The sequence below is a fragment of the Rhineura floridana genome, chromosome 19 (genome assembly GCF_030035675.1).
Source record: "Rhineura floridana isolate rRhiFlo1 chromosome 19, rRhiFlo1.hap2, whole genome shotgun sequence".
Taxonomy (NCBI): domain Eukaryota; kingdom Metazoa; phylum Chordata; class Lepidosauria; order Squamata; family Rhineuridae; genus Rhineura; species Rhineura floridana.
In genome coordinates this window covers 272,976-290,897 of record NC_084498.1, presented here as the reverse complement: position 1 = coordinate 290,897, position 17,922 = coordinate 272,976, and the positions used below count along the sequence as shown (strand labels likewise).

General features: G+C 48.9%; 1 protein-coding gene across 1 annotated transcript in view; it reads right to left on the bottom strand.

Moving 5' to 3' along the window:
• The window catches only part of LOC133373451 (solute carrier family 2, facilitated glucose transporter member 11-like), a 32,366-nt gene that overhangs the window by 2,257 nt on the left and 12,187 nt on the right, over positions 1 to 17,922 (bottom strand). Inside the window, 9 exon segments of the mRNA XM_061603232.1 lie at positions 2,487 to 2,556; positions 3,586 to 3,658; positions 3,980 to 4,081; positions 4,190 to 4,300; positions 5,490 to 5,668; positions 15,386 to 15,534; positions 15,648 to 15,739; positions 15,741 to 15,778; positions 16,780 to 16,904. Coding sequence (XP_061459216.1) covers positions 2,487 to 2,556; positions 3,586 to 3,658; positions 3,980 to 4,081; positions 4,190 to 4,300; positions 5,490 to 5,668; positions 15,386 to 15,534; positions 15,648 to 15,739; positions 15,741 to 15,778; positions 16,780 to 16,904 — 939 coding nt within the window.

Sequence of the window (17,922 nt, the reverse complement as noted above, 5' to 3'; positions counted from 1 at the left end):
GATGATAAGGGAGTCAAAGGTGTACTAAAGAACGATAAGGAGATTGCAGAGAAGCTAAATGAATTCTTTGCATCTGTCTTCACAGTGGAAGATATAGGGCAGATCCCTGAACCTGAACTAACATTTGCAGGAAGGGATTCTGAGGAACTGAGACAAATAGTGGTAACGAGAGAGGAAGTTCTAGGCTTAATGGACAATATAAAAACTGACAAATCACCGGGCCCGGATGGCATCCACCCAAGAGTTCTCAAAGAACTCAAATGTGAAATTGCTGATCTCCTAACTAAAATATGTAACTTGTCCCTTGGGTCCTCCTCCGTGCCTGAGGACTGGAAAGTGGCAAATGTAACGCCAATCTTCAAAAAGGGATCCAGAGGGGATCCCGGAAATTACAGGCCAGTCAGCTTAACTTCTGTCCCTGGAAAACTGGTAGAAAGTATTATTAAAGCTAGATTAACTAAGCACATAGAAGAACAAGCCTTGCTGAAGCAGAGCCAGCATGGCTTCTGCAAGGGAAAGTCCTGTCTCAGTAACCTATTAGAATTCTTTGAGAGTGTCAACAAGCATATAGATAGAGGTGATCCAGTGGACATAGTGTACTTAGACTTTCAAAAAGCGTTTGACAAGGTACCTCACCAAAGACTTCTGAGGAAGCTTAGCAGTCATGGAATAAGAGGAGAGGTCCTCTTGTGGATAAGGAATTGGTTAAGAAGCAGAAAGCAGAGAGTAGGAATAAACGGACAGTTCTCCCAATGGAGGGCTGTAGAAAGTGGAGTCCCTCAAGGATCAGTACTGGGACCTGTACTTTTCAACTTGTTCATTAATGACCTAGAATTAGGAGTGAGCAGTGAAGTGGCTAAGTTTGCTGATGACACTAAATTGTTCAGGGTTGTTAAAACAAAAAGGGATTGCGAAGAGCTCCAAAAAGACCTCTCCAAACTGAGTGAATGGGCGGAAAAATGGCAAATGCAATTCAATATAAACAAGTGTAAAATTATGCATATTGGAGCAAAAACTCTTAATTTCACATATACGCTTATGGGGTCTGAACTGGCGGTGACCAACCAGGAGAGAGACCTCGGGGTTGTAGTGGACAGCACGATGAAAATGTCGACCCAGTGTGTGGCAGCTGTGAAAAAGGCAAATTCCATGCTAGGGATAATTAGGAAAGGTATTGAAAATAAAACAGCCGATATCATAATGCCATTGTATAAATCTATGGTTGTCAGGATGCAGGATTGGGACCCTGGCACTTTAGACAAGGAGGAGGAGATCATTTTCCCAGAGTTGTGTGAAGAAGGGGAGGGAGGCCTTGAAACTCCAGCAGAACAGATACAGACTCTGCTCAGGAATTTCCCACGCTCACCCCCCTTCCCGAGCCAGAGCTGTTAGAACAAGAAGGAGGGGGACTTCAACTCCTTCATCAGCCAGAGAAAAGCCCGCCTGATGGGCATGACGTTCACCCCCCTCTTTCCCCAATACCAGAGGTAGAATCTTCAGAAGGGGAGAGGGCAGAACTTCCCCCTTCACCACGAACCCGGAGAAAACAAAAACGAGCAAAGGGGAGAGAGAGGTGGGGCGGGGAAGAGAGCACTCTAAGGCGGAGTGAGAGAATTCGCGCCAGAAAGCCCCCTTTATAAGGAAAGGGGGGGCTGGGATTCCTTGTTCTGTCAACTCTCTTGCATGTCGCTGGACACATGTATCGTGTTCCTTCATGAGAAGGCGCAGCCTCTGTTTGGATATTACTCTAATAAAGACTGAACTGCTTTCACAACCTGGTCTGGTTTCTGAGTCCAGTCCCGGACACGACAATGGTGCAGCCGCATTTGGAATGCTGTGTACAGTTCTGGTCGCCTCATCTCAAAAAGGATATTATAGAGTTGGAAAAGGTTCAGAAGAGGGCAACCAGAATGATCAAGGGGATGGAGCGACTCCCTTACGAGGAAAGGTTGCAGCATTTGGGGCTTTTTAGTTTAGAGAAAAGGCGGGTCAGAGGAGGCATGATAGAAGTGTATAAAATTATGCATGGCATTGAGAAAGTGGATAAAAAAAAGTTCTTCTCCCTCTCTCATAGTACTAGAACTCGTGGACATTCAAAGAAGCTGAATGTTGGAAGATTCAGGACAGACAAAAGGAAGTACTTCTTTACTGAGCGCATAGTTGAACTATGGAATTTGCTCCCACAAGATGCAGTAATGGCCACCAGCTTGGATGGCTTTAAAAGAAGATTAGACAAATTCATGGAGGACAGGGCTATCAATGGCTACTAGCCATGATGGCTGTGCTGTGCCACCCTAGTCAGAGGCAGCATGCTTCTGAAAGCCAGTTGCCGGAAGCCTCAGGAGGGGAGAGTGTTCTTGCACTTGGGTCCTGCTTGCAGGCTTCCCCCAGGCACCTGATTGGCCACTGTGAGAACAGGATGCAGGACTAGATGGGCCACTGGCCTGATCCAGCAGGCTCTTCTTATGTTCTTATGTTCTTCTCCTGTGATCATGTAAACAGCAGGGAACGAAGACTGTGTGAACAACTCGGTTGTCAAAGTGTTTGTCACTCCACCTAGAGTTCAGTTTTCAAAGAGATTCTGTTATTCAGGAAGTGGATGTGGAATGTTTCAAGAAAAGGAAAGAACTGTTTCCCTTTCTAAATTAGTAGATCACTTGTTATGTATTTGAGGGGAAGGTTAGCATCAAGATTTTGTTGGAAATTGGCTACAAGGCCTATGGGATTTCTGGGGTGGGTTAGGTTTTTTATATTGTATTACTGAAGGATGGTTAGATGAATTGCTGTTAATATTGTAATTTGCTGTATGTATATGTTTTTATACTGTTTTTATATTGTGTACGTCGCCCAGAGTGTCCGTTTAGGCGGACAGATGGGCGACTAATTAAATAAATTTTTATTTATTTATTTATTTATTTATTGGCTAGGAGAAATGGATGGTTGCAACTCATTTTCATTTTAGAGCATGGCAGTTAAAAATGATAACTGTTGCCTCTTGGAAAGGCAAGACTATACATTTATTTATTTATTTATTTATTTATTTATTTATATCCTGTCCCTCCTCCCAGTAGGAGCCTAGGGCGGCAAACATCCAAGAATAGTGCCCAGAAAATGGCCTGCAGGCATCTCGTGCAGCTCTTGAATTAAGCTGGTTGGGGAATGACTTGGGAACGCCATGCCTGCCATTTGCCCATCTGAGCTCCTGGGAGGATTAGCATATGTAAATGAACACATATCAAAGGTTAAAAGGGCCAACCCACACATGGTTACTGAGCAGTTGATCAGGAACATGAGCTGGAGGAAGTTGTTAAGCTCATGCCCTCCTGAGGGGCTTTCCAGAAGCATCCAGTTGGCCACTGTGGGAGCAGGAAGCTTGACTAAATGGGCCTTTGGTCTGCTCCAGCAGCCAGGCTCTTCTTAGGGTTTTCCTTCTTTCCCCTCAATAGGCAGGCTTACGCACTTGGATGGGAACATCCTACTGCTCTGTCTTTCATAGGCTCTGAAAATTCCTAACTCAAAACCTAGTAGTTGGTACTAGGAGGAGCATGCAGTCTCTGCAACAAAGTCACCCCAGGGGAGAGGTACCTGGTCCAAGCCCAAAGCTCAAGATGAAGGCAAATATGCAGGCCATGCTTAGGTACGGTGCCCATGAGTACACCTAAGGAGAGAAAGCACACAGAGGGCTTGGCACTGGCTGAGGCCACTATCTCTCACAGGTAAGCAGCCAAAAGGCAGTGAGGGCCAGGCCTGGAGGAGAAATCTTTGCAATGTTGGCCAAAGTGGAGGCTCTGCACTGGCATGGCTTCCCTCCTGCTGCATGGAAGACTCTGAGACCCACTGGCCTGCAGTGGCAACTGCCATGGGAGCATGGGCTTTCATGCCGACATCACGATGGAAAGAAGCATTGCAACTGGGCCACAGTGAACAGCAGATTCATGCACCAGGTGACAGCCCTGACCCATGTCATTGCCAAACCTACCTGGTACGTCAGGGAAAAAGTCAGCACTATGCACCACAAGGTCATCAGAGAGTAGCCTCCCAGGATCAGAGCCCTCCTCCCCATGTGCTCAATGAGCAATCCCTGCAGGGAAGAGAGGAAATCAGGAACTCATTCAGCAGAACAGCAAGAAGAATTCCCTCTGTTGTCACAAAGATTCATATTGGCAGAATTGGAACTCATCACTTACACACATGGGGGCAGTGAGTTGCACTCGCAAGCCCCAGTGCCTAGAGTCACATAGGGAATATTTTCTCGGGAGATCCCAGCTTCCTCAAAACCATAACTTGCATAGAAGTAAATCTGTGAGCAGATTCCAAAAACACAACGCATGGGAAATGAATCACCTGGAGAAGAGGGTGCAGCCAGGGCCTGGCAAGCTCAGATCTCATCATCTTGGGCTGGGGTCTTACCCTGGAAAAGTGGCTAATAATTTTTCAAGTAAATAAAAGGCAAGAATCTTTTCATATTGCTGCTGACTAAAAACTAGTGTGCATAACATGTAAACTCTCCATTATTTTCTTGGAGCAGGGGTGTATTTGTCCAGGGTCACGGGAAGTCGTACCAGGAGGTATCAGCCACTGAGAAGACTCTTCTCAGTAGCTAACACACTTCCCCTTTCATGTTGACTGGCTGCTAGGGTGAAAAGTGAGTTTAATGGCAAAGTCCCTTGGTGTCCCAAATCCTAGTCCCACACTTGGCTTCATTTCAGAGTTCTTAAAACCAAAATGTACCTGGCAACATTTAGCCCCTAGAGAGAGAGATGGGGGGAGCCTACACACACAACAGTTTTATTCTGGTCCTATAATTCTATAATTGCAGGAAAAAAAACTGCTTTTTGTGTATGGCTTGGGGTGGAGGCCACTGGCAGACACTGACTTTGTTTTTTGGAGGGAACGGTTTGGATTGGGCAGAGTTCAGTACAGATGCCAGATCAGCTGGCCAGCTTGTGCACAGAAAACAGAAAACTGGAACTTGACATGAAAGAGGCAGATAAACAGCCCAGCTCTTATTTTCTGACAAGTGCTTTGGAATGAAGGAGGGCTGGGAATGTCTCTCTCTGTGAGTGAAGTTCAGGCATCTGTGGCCCCAATTTCTAAAAAGGTTGACATTCCCCCTTCCCTGCTCCAGGTCTGCTTTTGAGCTCTGGTGGCCTTTGAGGCCACGTTCTTCCCTTTTTGTGTTAACTGTAGCAAGAAAGGTCCTTCCTCTCACACTGAACCAGTTTCACACCTTCTTAACTCTCAGCCAAGGAATCCTGGGAAGTGCAGTTCTAACAGAGAACTGAGCACCTCACCATACTCTGCATCTTCTCAAGATGAGCGTTCCCAAGAAGCTTTTGAGGACTTCTTGGCAGTTAAGCTGGTTCCAAGCTAGTTTAGGTTTGAACATGTAGAAACATGTCCTTATATACAGCTGGGACAGTGGTAGCCTCACAGAGAGCAGCTCTCCTCCTGAGCTGAGTGGGGAATGGCTCAATCCTGACCCTCACTGCATTGATCCCACTAAGCTGCTGGCCCATTGTTATGAGGATGGTGGTGATGAGCTGCCATCGGATGCTGTGGTCCATGAAGATTTGCTTGGCCTTCTCACCCCCGAGGGCAAAGCGCTCCCTCTGAATGTCCTCCATTTCCATCTGGTAATGCAAAGGGCCATGGAAGCACTTCAATGCTAGGAAGGGAGAAAGAGCAAGATTTTAGGCCTCAAGAGCACACAGAACTTTTGCCTTCAGGAGGCAGTGAAGAGCTGCTCTTCCTCAGCACGGCAGTGAGGTGAGGTGCCTTGAAGTCTTGAACATGGAAGTCACCCTTCCAGCCACCTGATCAAGGAACTGGCTGCTGGCCTGGTAGTGCTTCTCTCATTTCACAGGCATTGAATTGAATTGAATTGAAACTTTATTTTTACCCCGCCCTTTTTTCCAACTGGAACTCAGGGCGGCTTACAAATAGAACTACATGTAGTTAAAAACATAGAAAAACATACAATTAAAATACAATTAAACTATGCACAACCTTAAAACCGTGAAAGGCACTTAAAAATCTAAGTGGCCTGGGGTTTTTTTGTGTGCTGGTTGTGGGTCATCCTTTTTTTTCCTTCTTTTTTTGGGGGGGGGGGTTGTTTTAAGGTTGGGTGCCTGCCTGAGTGGTGGAAGCCTACATCGGGGCATGTGTCAATCACAGGGGAGTGATGGGGGAAGGGTGGGAGGCCAATGTATACCGAGGCTGGGCAGCAGATGCTGGTGGAAAGCTAGGGGCAGGTCACGTCAGGTAAGAGGAACTAGGGAGAGATGCATAATATCTGTCCCCTGTTCCGGGCCTGTCCAGAGCCAACAGACAGCTGGGGGAAGCTTGACTCCATACTCTGGCCTTCGACTGCTGCTGTGCAATGCCAGGTCTGTTGCCCAAAAAACATCCCTCATCCATGATATGATATTGGATGAGGGCGCGGACCTGGCATGTATTACAGAAACCTGGCTGGATGAGGCTGCTGCTCCTGTTCTTGCGGCCATGTGTCTGGCTGGGTTCTCGTATGCACAGCAGCTGAGGGTCAGTAGTCGGGGAGGGGGAGTGGCGGTTATTTACCGAAGGTCCCTGGTTCTCACCAGACCTCCTCTCTGTGAGACCAAGGTGGCAGACTGCATGTGCTAGAGGTTGGGCCCAAAGGGCAGTCTAGGGATTCTGCTCGTGTACCGTCCACCCCGCTGCACGATGGACTCCCTGGCCGAGGTGCTGGAGGTGGTCTCGGCTGTGCGTGTACAGTCCCCAAACCTGCTGGTATTGGGGGACTTCAATGTACATTCAGAGGCCATCCTTACTGGGGTGCCTCAGGACTTCATGGAAACCATGGCTTCCTGGGAGCTGCACCTTATTACAATGGGGCCCACCCATGTAGGTCATGCACTCGACCTTGTGTTTGTCTCGGGAGAGGAGGGGAGTGATCTGAAAATTGGGGGTACATCCATCACCCCCTTGTCATGGTCAGACCACTACTTGGTGAGGATGGACTTTTCGGTGCCACAAACCCTCCATGGGGGTGGAGGACCTATTAAGATGGTCCGCCCCAGGCGTCTGATGGATCCTGATGGATTCCTGAATGCGCTTGGGAACTCTCTGGAGCATGCACACAGCCACTCGGCTGAGACCCTGGTGGAGGGGTGGAATGCTGCAATCGCCAGGGCATTAGACTGGGTGGCTCCGAAACACCCGCTCCCCCTGAATAGAGCTCAGACGGCACCATGGTTCACCCCACGGTTGCGAATTCTGAGGCGGGAGGTGAGATGGCTAGAGCGCCGGTGGCGGAAATCTCGCTCTGACGACGATTGGACACATGTTAGAGCGGCTGCAGCAGCCTATCATGTGGCAATAAGGGCAGCAAAAAAAGATTTTTATGCTGCCTCTATTGCATCTGCAGAGTGCTGTCCCAGGAGACTGTTCCAAGTGGTCTGGAGGCTGGTCAGTCCAGTTGCTCTGGAACCAATGGAACATGCTAAGGCCTCCTGTGACGAGTTTGCTAAACACTTTGCGGAGAAAATCGATCGTATTAAGAGTGCTATTCCATGCGCTGTGGACACAGTGAGCGAGCCAGAGGTGACCAGTGGTGCTCTGGTGGTGTGGGATCGGTTCCAGCTTCTTCCATCTGATGAAGTGGACAAGGTGCTTTCAACCTTAAAGCCAACCACTTGCTTACTCGATCCTTGCCCATCGTGGCTCATTATGAGCTGCAAAGATAGACTGGGTGAGGGGATCAAGACGGTGGTAAATACATCTCTCGAAGAGGGAGTAATGCCATCAGCGCTCAAGGAGGCAGTAATAAAACCAATCTTAAAGAAGCCCTCCTTGGATCCCCAAGATCTGAACAACTTTCGCCCAGTCTCAAATTTGCCATTCTTAGGCAAGGCGGTTGAGCGGGTGGTGGCAAAGCAGTTGCAAGCGCACTTGGAGGGAGCGGATTATCTGGATCCATTTCAATCGGGCTTCAGGCCTGGACATGGGACTGAAACAGCCTTGGTCGCCTTGGTAGATGATATGAGGAGGGCGTGGGATAGGGGCGAATGCACCTTCCTTGTCCTCCTTGATCTCTCAGCGGCTTTCGATACCGTTGACCACGTTATCCTCCTGGACCGCCTGAAGAGGTTAGGCATGGGGGGCACTGTATTGCAGTGGTTCCATTCCTTCCTCTCTGGTAGGTACCAAAGTGTGGCATTGGAGGATGAGGTCTCGGATCCTTGGCCTCTCACTTGTGGGGTGCCACAGGGTTCCATCCTCTCCCCGATGCTGTTCAACATCTATATAAAGCCGCTGGGGGCAATCATCAGGAGATTTGGGCTGCAATGTCATCAGTATGCGGATGACACGCAGCTCTATCTCTCATTTAAATCTTCACCGAGGTTGGCTGTAGAAACCCTGTCCAAGTGCCTGGAGTTGGTGAGTGGCTGGATGGGAAGGAATAAGCTGAAGCTGAACCCTGACAAAACCGAGGTACTGTTTGTGGGAGACAAGGGAAGGCTGGGGGATGTGGACCTGGTGCTCAATGGGGTACAATTGCCCCTGAAAGACCAGGTCCGCAGCCTGGGGGTCATTCTTGACTCCCAGCTGTCCATGGAGGCTCAAGTCTCGGCTGTGAGCCGGGCGGCGCTGTATCAACTCCATCTGATACGGAGGCTGCGCCCCTACCTTCCCAACCATCTGCTCCCACCGGTGGTACATGCCCTGGTCACCTCTCGCCTAGACTACTGTAATGCGCTCTACGTGGGGTTACCCTTGAAAACGGTCCAGAAGCTGCAACTGGTACAGAATGCGGCGGCTCGTCTGATTAAAGGCAGCCGCCGGCAAGATCACATCACTCCAGTGCTGAAAGAGTTGCACTGGCTACCGGTTGTTTACCAGGCCCAATTCAAGGTGTTGGTTTTGACCTTTAAAACCCTATACGGTTTTAGCCCAGTCTATCTGAAGGAGCGCCTCCAGCATCGTCAGGGATGCCGCTCAACAAGATCAGCCTCAGAAGACCTTCTCTCGATCCCACCGGTTAAAACAGCTAGACTGGTGAGGACTAGAGAGAGGGCTTTTTCAATAGTGGCCCCCACCCTGTGGAACTCTCTCCCAAATGATCTCCGCCATGCCCCTTCTATAATGAGCTTCCGCCGGGCCTTGAAGACCTGGCTCTTCAGGCAGGCTTTTGGGGTGGGTTAGGTTTTTACTGTTATGGTTTTAAATTTTAACGTTTTAATGTATTGTTTTTTTATCTTGTACGTCGCCCAGAGTGGCTGGACAACCAGCCAGATGGGCGACTAATGAATTTAATAAATAAATAAATAAATAAAAACAATTTAAAATAATACAAATAATAATATAAAACAAGCCTTGTAAAGCCCAATCCTAAACACTTCTATCCCAAAAGCCTGTCGGAATAAAAAAGTCTTTACTTGCTGATGGAAGGATAGCAAGGACGGGGCCATTCGTGCCTCCCTAGGAAGGGAGTTCCAGAACCTAGGAGCAGCCACCGAGAAGGCCCTATCTCGCGTCCCCACCAATCGTACTTGCGAGGGTGTTGGGACTGAGAGAAGGGCCTCTCCTGAAGATCTCAGGGCCCGGGCAGGCTCATATACGGAGATACGGTCTGACAAATAGCCTGGACCTGGGCCATATAGGGCTTTATAGGTCAAAACCAGCACTTTGAATTGTGACCGGAAACAAACTGGCAGCCAGTGGAGCTGTAGTAACAAGGGAGTTGTATGGTCCCTGTAACCAGCCCCTGTTAATACACTGGCTGCAGCTCTTTGTACCAGTTTAAGTTTCCGAACAGTCTTCAATGGCAGCCCCACGTAGAGCGCGTTACAGTAGTCTAAACGGGATGTAACTAAGGCATGCATCACCATAGTAAAATCAGGCATTTCCAGGAATGGGCACAGCTGGTGCACTAGTCTTAACTGGGCAAAGGCACTCCTGGCCACAGCCAAAACCTGGGCCTCCAAGTTCAGAGCTGAGTCCAGGAGCATACCCAAACTGCGAACCTGTGTCTTCAGGGGGAGTGTAACCCCATCCAGCACAGGCTGAATCCCTATTCCCTGATCTGCCCTTCGACTGACCAGGAGCACCTCTGTCTTGTCTGGATTTAGTTTCAATTTGTTCGCCCTCATCCAGTCCATCACTGATGCCAGGCACTGGTTCAGGACTAGGACAGCTTCCTTGGCTTTAGGTGGAAAGGAGAAATAGAGTTGGGTGTCATCCGCATACTAATGGCACCGAACCCCAAACCCCTGGACAACCTCTCCCAGTGGTTTCATATAGATGTTAAATAACATGGGGGACAAAACTGAACCCTGACGGACCCCATAGGTCAACGGCCAAGGAGTCAAACAGGAGTCCCCCAGCACCACCTTCTGAGTTTGTCCCTCCAGAAAGGAATGGAGCCATCATAACACAGTGCCCCCAAGTCCCATCCCAGCAAGGCGGTCCAAAAGGATACCATGGTCGATGGTATCGAAAGCCACTGAGAGGTCCAATAGAACTAACAGGGACACACTCCCCCTGTCCAGCTCTCTGCAAAGGTCATCCACGAAGGCAACCAAAGCTGTCTCTGTCCTGTAACCAGGCCTGAAACCAGACTGAAATGGATCCAGATAATCCGTTTCATCCAAGAATCTCTGGCATGGCAATCACTGGCTTACCCAGGGCCACTACCACGAGTCCTTGGACACATGATGCTGCACGGTGGACTTGTCTTCCTTGGTGCATCCTACAGGTGGGGGTCAGGGCCTGGTGGAGTCATCAGGAGGGGAGCCCATGAAATAAAATTGTAGCCTGGCCAGAAGAGTGGAAGGAAATGGCCATCTGCGGTAACTCTGCGGGTGCATTTCCATCGCCGCTGCTGCGGCCTACACCCGTTGCCGCGGCCTGTTGGGGCGTGGATAATTCCATTGCCGCGCCCATTGCCGCGGCCTGCGCCCCCTCCCCGCCGCTGCCACCGTCGCCGGATTAGCTTTGAGGGAGGCTTTTTGGTGCTTGGGACGCCTTGTGCAGGCAAGAGAGTGGCTGGCGGCAGGTATGGCATGATGGGGCATTCGAACTGCTCGTTGTGCTCTCGGCGCTAGGGTCGTGGCTCTTCATTGAGATCGAAACAAGACGTGAGGCCAAGGAGAATAACAGAGCATTCAATTGCTCCGACCGCAACGGGAGAGAAGGAGAGGAGGTGCCAGCAAGCTTAGGCGAGTTGATTCAACGTTATCTGGACCAAGGAAGACGGAGGCTATTTTTAACTTTTAATTTTAATTTAATTTTAGGGGTGGGGGGCCTGCCTGATCGGCAGACGGGGAGGGACACATGTGTAGGTCGGAGAGGAATAGTGTGGGGAGCCACGGCATTATGAGGCTAGGCGGCAGATCCTGGAAAGGCGCATGTGGCAGGCCACGCCAGTTTTGGGGAACAAGGGATAGATGTATTGTACCCATCCCTTGTTCCGGGCCTGCTCAAAACCAGAAGATAACTGGGGGATGTAAGACTCCATCCAACCTTCGACTGCTGTTATGTAACGCCAGGTCTGTGGTTCAGAAAACATCGCTCATCCACGATCTTATCCTGGATGAGAACGCAGACCTGGTGTGCATTACGGAAACCTGGCTGGATGAGGCCTCAGCCCCTATACTTGAGGCCATGTGCCCAGCGGGTTTCCAATATGCACAGCAGCCGAGGATTGGTAGGCGGGGAGGGGGAGTGGCTATTATTTATCAAGAGTCCTTGGTTTTTGCCAGACCTCCTCTCCACGAGACCAAGTATGTTGATTGTATGTACTGGAGGTTGGGACCAAAGGGCAGTTTAGGAATTCTGTTTGTGTACCGCCCACCCCGCTGCACAGCAGACTCCCTGACCGAGGTGCTCGAGGTGGTCTCGGCTGTGCGGTTGTTTACCCCGAAATTATTGGTTTTGGGGGATTTCAACGTGCATGCCGAGGCCGCTCTCACTGGAGCCCCTCGGGATTTCATTGAGACCATGAGTTCGTGGGAACTGCACCTAAGTAATATGGGTCCCACCCATGTAGCTGGCCATACTATTGACCTTGTGTTTGTCTCGGGAGAGAAGGGAAGTGATCTGAAAATGGGGAATGTTTTATCTAGCCCTGTGTCATGGTCAGACCACTACTTGGTGAAATTGGATCTCTCATTGCCGCATACACTCCGCAGGGGACAAGGACCTATTAGGATGGTCCGCCCCAGATGCCTGATGGAGCCCAATGGATTCCTGAATGCGCTGGGTGATTTGGAACTAACTGAAGGACACCCGGTCGAAACCCTGGTGATGGAATGGAACAGGGAGATCACTAGGGCAATAGACCGGGTGGCACCAAAACGTCCTCTCCCCCTGAACAGAACTCAGACTGCACCCTGGTATACACCACGGTTACGCGGTCTGAGACAGGAAGTGAGACGACTAGAGCGCCAATGGCGGAAGTCAGGCGCTGAAGGCGATCGGACACTGGTTAGAGTGGCAATAGCGGCCTACCACCGGGCAACAAAGGCAGCAAAGAGGCAATTCTTCATTGCCTCTATTGCGTCGGCAGAGTGTTGTCCCAGGAGGTTGTTCCAAGTGGTCCGAAGCCTGGTCGGTCCAGTTGCGCAGGAACCTATGGAACATTCAAAAGCCTCCTGTGACACATTTGTAAAACACTTTGCTGATAAAATCGAACGCCTAAAGGGCAAGATTCCGTACGTCGTGGTTACAGGTAGTGGTCCAGAGGCGGCCAGTTGCAGTCTGGTTTGCTGGGATCAGTTTCAACCTCTTCTTTCTGATGAAGTGGACAAGGTGCTCTCTACTGTGAAACCAACTACTTGCTTGCTTGATCCTTGCCCTTCATGGCTCGTTATGAGCTGTAAAGAGAGACTGGGCAAAGGGATCAAGGCAATGGTAAATGCGTCCTTGGAGGAGGGTGCAATGCCATTAGCCCTCAAGGAGGCAGTGATAAGACCTATTTTGAAAAAGCCCTCCTTGGATCCCCAAGACTTAAACAACTTCCGCCCTGTCTCCAATCTACTGTTCTTGGGCAAGGTGATTGAGCGTGTGGTGGCTAAACAGCTACAGACACACTTGGAGGAAGCAGATTATTTAGATCCTTTCCAATCGGGCTTCAGGACTGGACACGGAACTGAAACAGCCTTGGTCGCTCTGGTGGATGATATGAGGAGGGCGCTGGATAGGGGAGAACATACATTCCTCGTCCTCCTGGACCTCTCAGCGGCTTTCGATACCGTCGACCACGGTATCCTGTTAAATCGCCTGGAGGGATTGGGAATAGGAGGCACTGTTTTACGGTGGTTCCGTTCCTATCTCTTCAGTAGATATCAACGGGTAGCACTGGGGGAGGAGGTTTCAGACCCTTGGCCCCTCAACTGTGGTGTGCCACAGGGTTCTATCCTCTCCCCCATGCTACTCAACATTTATATGAAACCGCTGGGAGCCATCATCAGGAGTTTTGGGCTGCAGTGTCACCAATATGCGGATGACACGCAGCTCTATCTCTCATTTAAATCCTCACCAGAGTTGGCTGTGGATACCTTGTCCAATTGCCTGGAGTCCGTAAGTGGATGGATGGGAGAGAACAGATTGAAGCTGAACCCCGACAAAACTGAGGTGTTGCTGGTGGGAGATAATTGGGTAATTTTGACCTGGTGCTTAATGGGGTGAGATTGCCCGTGAAAGACCAGGTCCGTGTGACGCCCTTCCCTGGCTCTCCCTGTCAGGTTCCTACCTGCTCGTGGTTACTGCCTGTCTCTAGGCACCACCAGGGACTCCACCAGTCCGGACTGTCCTTTTTTATGGTTTCTCTCCCCGCTCTAGCACAGATCTCAACAGATCCCCCTGCTAGGCAGCACCACCAGTCACGTCCTATAACCAGTAGTCCCAGAGACTCGGCCTGAGTCTCTCTATCAGGTTACCTCTGTGACTGCGTGCTAAAGCTGTCCCAATCCCTTTGATTTACTCAGACTGCTTGTGGTGTTATTCTTCCCTTCCCCGCTGCCACCATTTGTCACTCTTCAGCCTTGGTCATTACCTTACCCTCCCTTCTGGTCTGTGAAACCCCAGCCAAGGATCAGGCCTTTGGTAAACCAAAAGTATTTATTGAATAACAAAGATAACAAGATTACTTTAAAAGGCACTTAAGCATATGGTTACATCTATTCCTGAGGTACTGGTCTTAGTATTAATCTGAACTCCACCCTCTCCTCACATCCACCAACTCTCCACACAATCTCCTCTCAAAACCCACCAAAACAACCCACTAACATTCACCACCCAGATTCCACTGTCCTTCTTCCTTTTATACTGTCAGCCATTTTAAACATTCAGCCAATCATCCAACATTCTACTGCCCATTCACTCCCCCTTCCTCTTTCATTCTACTTACCATGTATCTCCTATACAAACAGCACTTACCGTATATACACTAATACAGGAACATCACAGTCCGCAGTCTCGGGGTCATTTTGGACTCCCAGCTGTCTATGGAGGCTCAGGTTTCTGCAGTGAGCCGGGCAGCCTGGTACCAACTTCACCTGGTACAGAGGCTGCGACCCTATCTTCCTATACATCTGCTCCCACGGGTAATACATGCTCTGGTCTCCTCTCGATTAGACTACTGTAATGCGCTCTACGTGGGGTTACCCTTGAAGACGGTCCGGAAACTCCAGCTGGTACAAAATGCGGCGGCACGCTTAATAAAGCAGAGCCATCGCCGGGACCATATCACCCCAGTGTTGATCGAGCTACACTGGCTCCCAGTTATTTTCCGGGCCCAATTCAAGGTGTTGGTATTAACCTTTAAAACCCTATACGGTTCCGGCCCAGTTTATCTGAAGGAGCGCCTCCAGTATCATCAAATATGCCGCCAAACAAGATCAGCCTCTCAAGACCTTCTCTCGGTCCCACCGGTGAAAACAGCTCGGCTGGTGCGGAGCAGGGAGAGGGCCTTTCGATCGTGGCCCCCACCCTCTGGAACTTGCTTCCCTTTGACCTTCGGCATGCCCCCTCCCTGATGGCTTTTCGCCGAGTCCTAAAGAGCTGGCTTTTCAGGCAGGCCTACGGGATCTCCGGGGTGGGTTCGGTTTTATACTGTACTAGTGTAGGATGGTTTAGATGATTTGATATTATATTGTGATTGTTATGTATATGTGGCGATTGCATTTTATATTGTGTACGTCGCCCAGAGTGTCCGTTCAGTCGGACAGATGGGCGACTAATAAATAAAAGTTTATTATTATTATTGTTATCAGCTACCAAGATCCCCTTTGGATAGGAAAGTGGCCTGGGTGGGGAGTCAGCTGCTGAGCAGGTGGGCTGGGGGAGGGATGGTGCACCTCCTGAACGGACCTTGCTATGGATCCCGAAGGGCAGGCTTTACCTTTCATGCATTCCATCTCGTCCCCTCTGTCAATGAAGAGAAACCGGGGACTTTCCGGAAACCAAGGAAGAGCCAAGAGCTGGACAAAGGCTGGGAAGCAGCTGCTTGAGAGCAGGAAATGCCAGGAGGCCTCTCCACCAAGTAGCTCCCTAACGGAGGAAGAGAAAGGTCCCCTGCCAGGTGATGCAGAGGCTAGGACGAAGGGCAGCCAGTTCCAAGACAGGGCAGGCTACCTCTTGGTGACCGGGACTCTGGCACTCACCTGAGGCCAATAATCTGTCCTGTGAAAATCCCTCCTGTCAGGAATATGGAACTGCCCATGACCATAGCACCCCGTAGATGCTTGGGGGCTGCCTTCTCCTATATAGAGGGGCTGCACGCAGAAGCCAATGCCTGGAAATGAAGAAGACGTCAGTGGTGGAACCCTTTGTTGCAGGGTGACATTCAGCCTTGCTCTTCTTGGCTCTTTTCAAAATATATTGCTAGCAATATCCCGGGGGGTCTTCAGCCTCAACAACAAGCTCAGAAACCATACGGTTAAAAATTAAACTCCACAAAGGCTCCTGCATATTTGAGCAACGAGTATTATTTTATTTATTTATTTATAAAATTTATTTATTACATTTATATCCCACCCTTCCTCCAAACAGGAGCTCAGGGCGACAAACAAAAACACTACAAACACTCTAAAACATCATAAAAACAGAGTGTAAAATACATTAAAATAAAACATCTTCAAAAACATGTTAAAAATATTAAAAACATCTTTTAAAAAATGTTTTAAAACATCTTTAAAAGCAATTCCAACACAAATACAGACTGGGACAAATGTATCCACTGAAAAGGCTTATTAAAAGAGGAAGGTCTTCAGTAGGTGTCAAAAATATAACACAGATGGCATCTGCCTAATATTTAAGGGGAGGGAATTCCAAAGGGGTAGGTGCCACTACACTAAAGGTCCGCTTTCTATATTGTGTGGAAAGGACCTCCTGATAAGATATTATCTGCAGGAGGCCCTCGCCTGCAGAGCGTAGTGATCGTCTGGGTATATAAAAAATGAAATGAAATGGACTGCCTTCAAGTTGATTCCGACTTATGGGCAACCCTATGAATAGGGTTTTCATGGTAAGTGGTATTCAGAGCGGGTTTACCATTTCCTTCCTCTATGGGTATATAAGGGGTAAGACAATCTTCCAGGTATCCAGGTCCAAGCTATATAGGGCTTTATATAGAGTAAAGATGGCTAAAGCTGATCATTCATGATATTCCATATGCACACTGCATATCCCACAGGTGCCCTTGATGATCCAGAAATCCCATCAAGCGATATGGTTGTGCCATAAGATGAACTGGTTACATTTCCCCAGGGACAAAATTTAGTTATTTTCTTTTACCTGCGTTCACACCAATCAAAAATCTCCCAACAATCAGCAGTTCATACAGTCCAGCTGGAAAGCTGATTCCCATTAGGATAGCCACCAGGATGGCAATAAAGTTGTTTATCAAAAGAGCTTCTTTCCTACAAAGGAAGAGGGTGTAGGAGAATTCTTTCTCCATTGGGATCTTTTGCTGGGGGTCCATGAATAAAAATTGAAGACACAGGCTTGAAGCAAAAAAGTAGGCCTTTATTCTTTACAAGCACATGCCAGCACATGCAGGGTCAGCCTCCAGAAACATCCAGGAGAGCAGAGCTTGGAAGATTACTTTTAAAAAGTAATAAATTACAGTTACATGGCCCAAAAAGTAGTAATCACCGTTACAATTACAGTTGCTCTGAAAGTAACTGATTACTTTACTTTTCTTTCGAAGTAATCACTACAATTACATTTCAATTACTTTAAAAAAACACCTACAAGGTGGTGGCCTCGGCTGCTGCACATCTAAGTAGCCAAAAACAACATTAAAAACAAACACATACAGAGGTAGTAGTAGAATAATTTTTTTATTCATAAGATAGCAATGGTGGTCTCTCTGCTGGTAAGGGTGGTGGGGAGGGAGGCTGAGGCCACTACTCAGATCTTTGCACGTCAAACCAAGTGCAACACACACACCCCAGCCAGCCAGCATAATCTCTCTCACTTAACCACCTCCCAGACCCTGCCCTGCCACCAACTAAGGGACACTCACTCACATTTTCCCCTGAGATGCAAAAGTTAAAATACTGCAAATGCAGCACAGTAGCCAGAGAGGGTGGTGGAGGCCACTTTGTGTGCCAAGAGCAAACACAGTATTCTCAGTCTCTCTCTCTCTCTCTCTCTCACACACACACACACACACATTGTCATCTTTCACTTCCACAGTTCTTTATCTCCATTCCGCTGCTGCCTCCTTCTCCTCCTTTATCCACGTTCTTGACCTCCAGCTCCTTTCCCCCTCCACTCCATTCTTCACCACCACTATCTGTTTTTTTAAATAATTGTTTTCTCCACTTCACCCCATCTGACTCTCCGACTCCTCCCTCGTCGCCTCCTGCCCATCCACAGAGCATGAAGAAAGAGCGACACTGCACAGAAGCCCAGTTTGAGGCACATGATTTT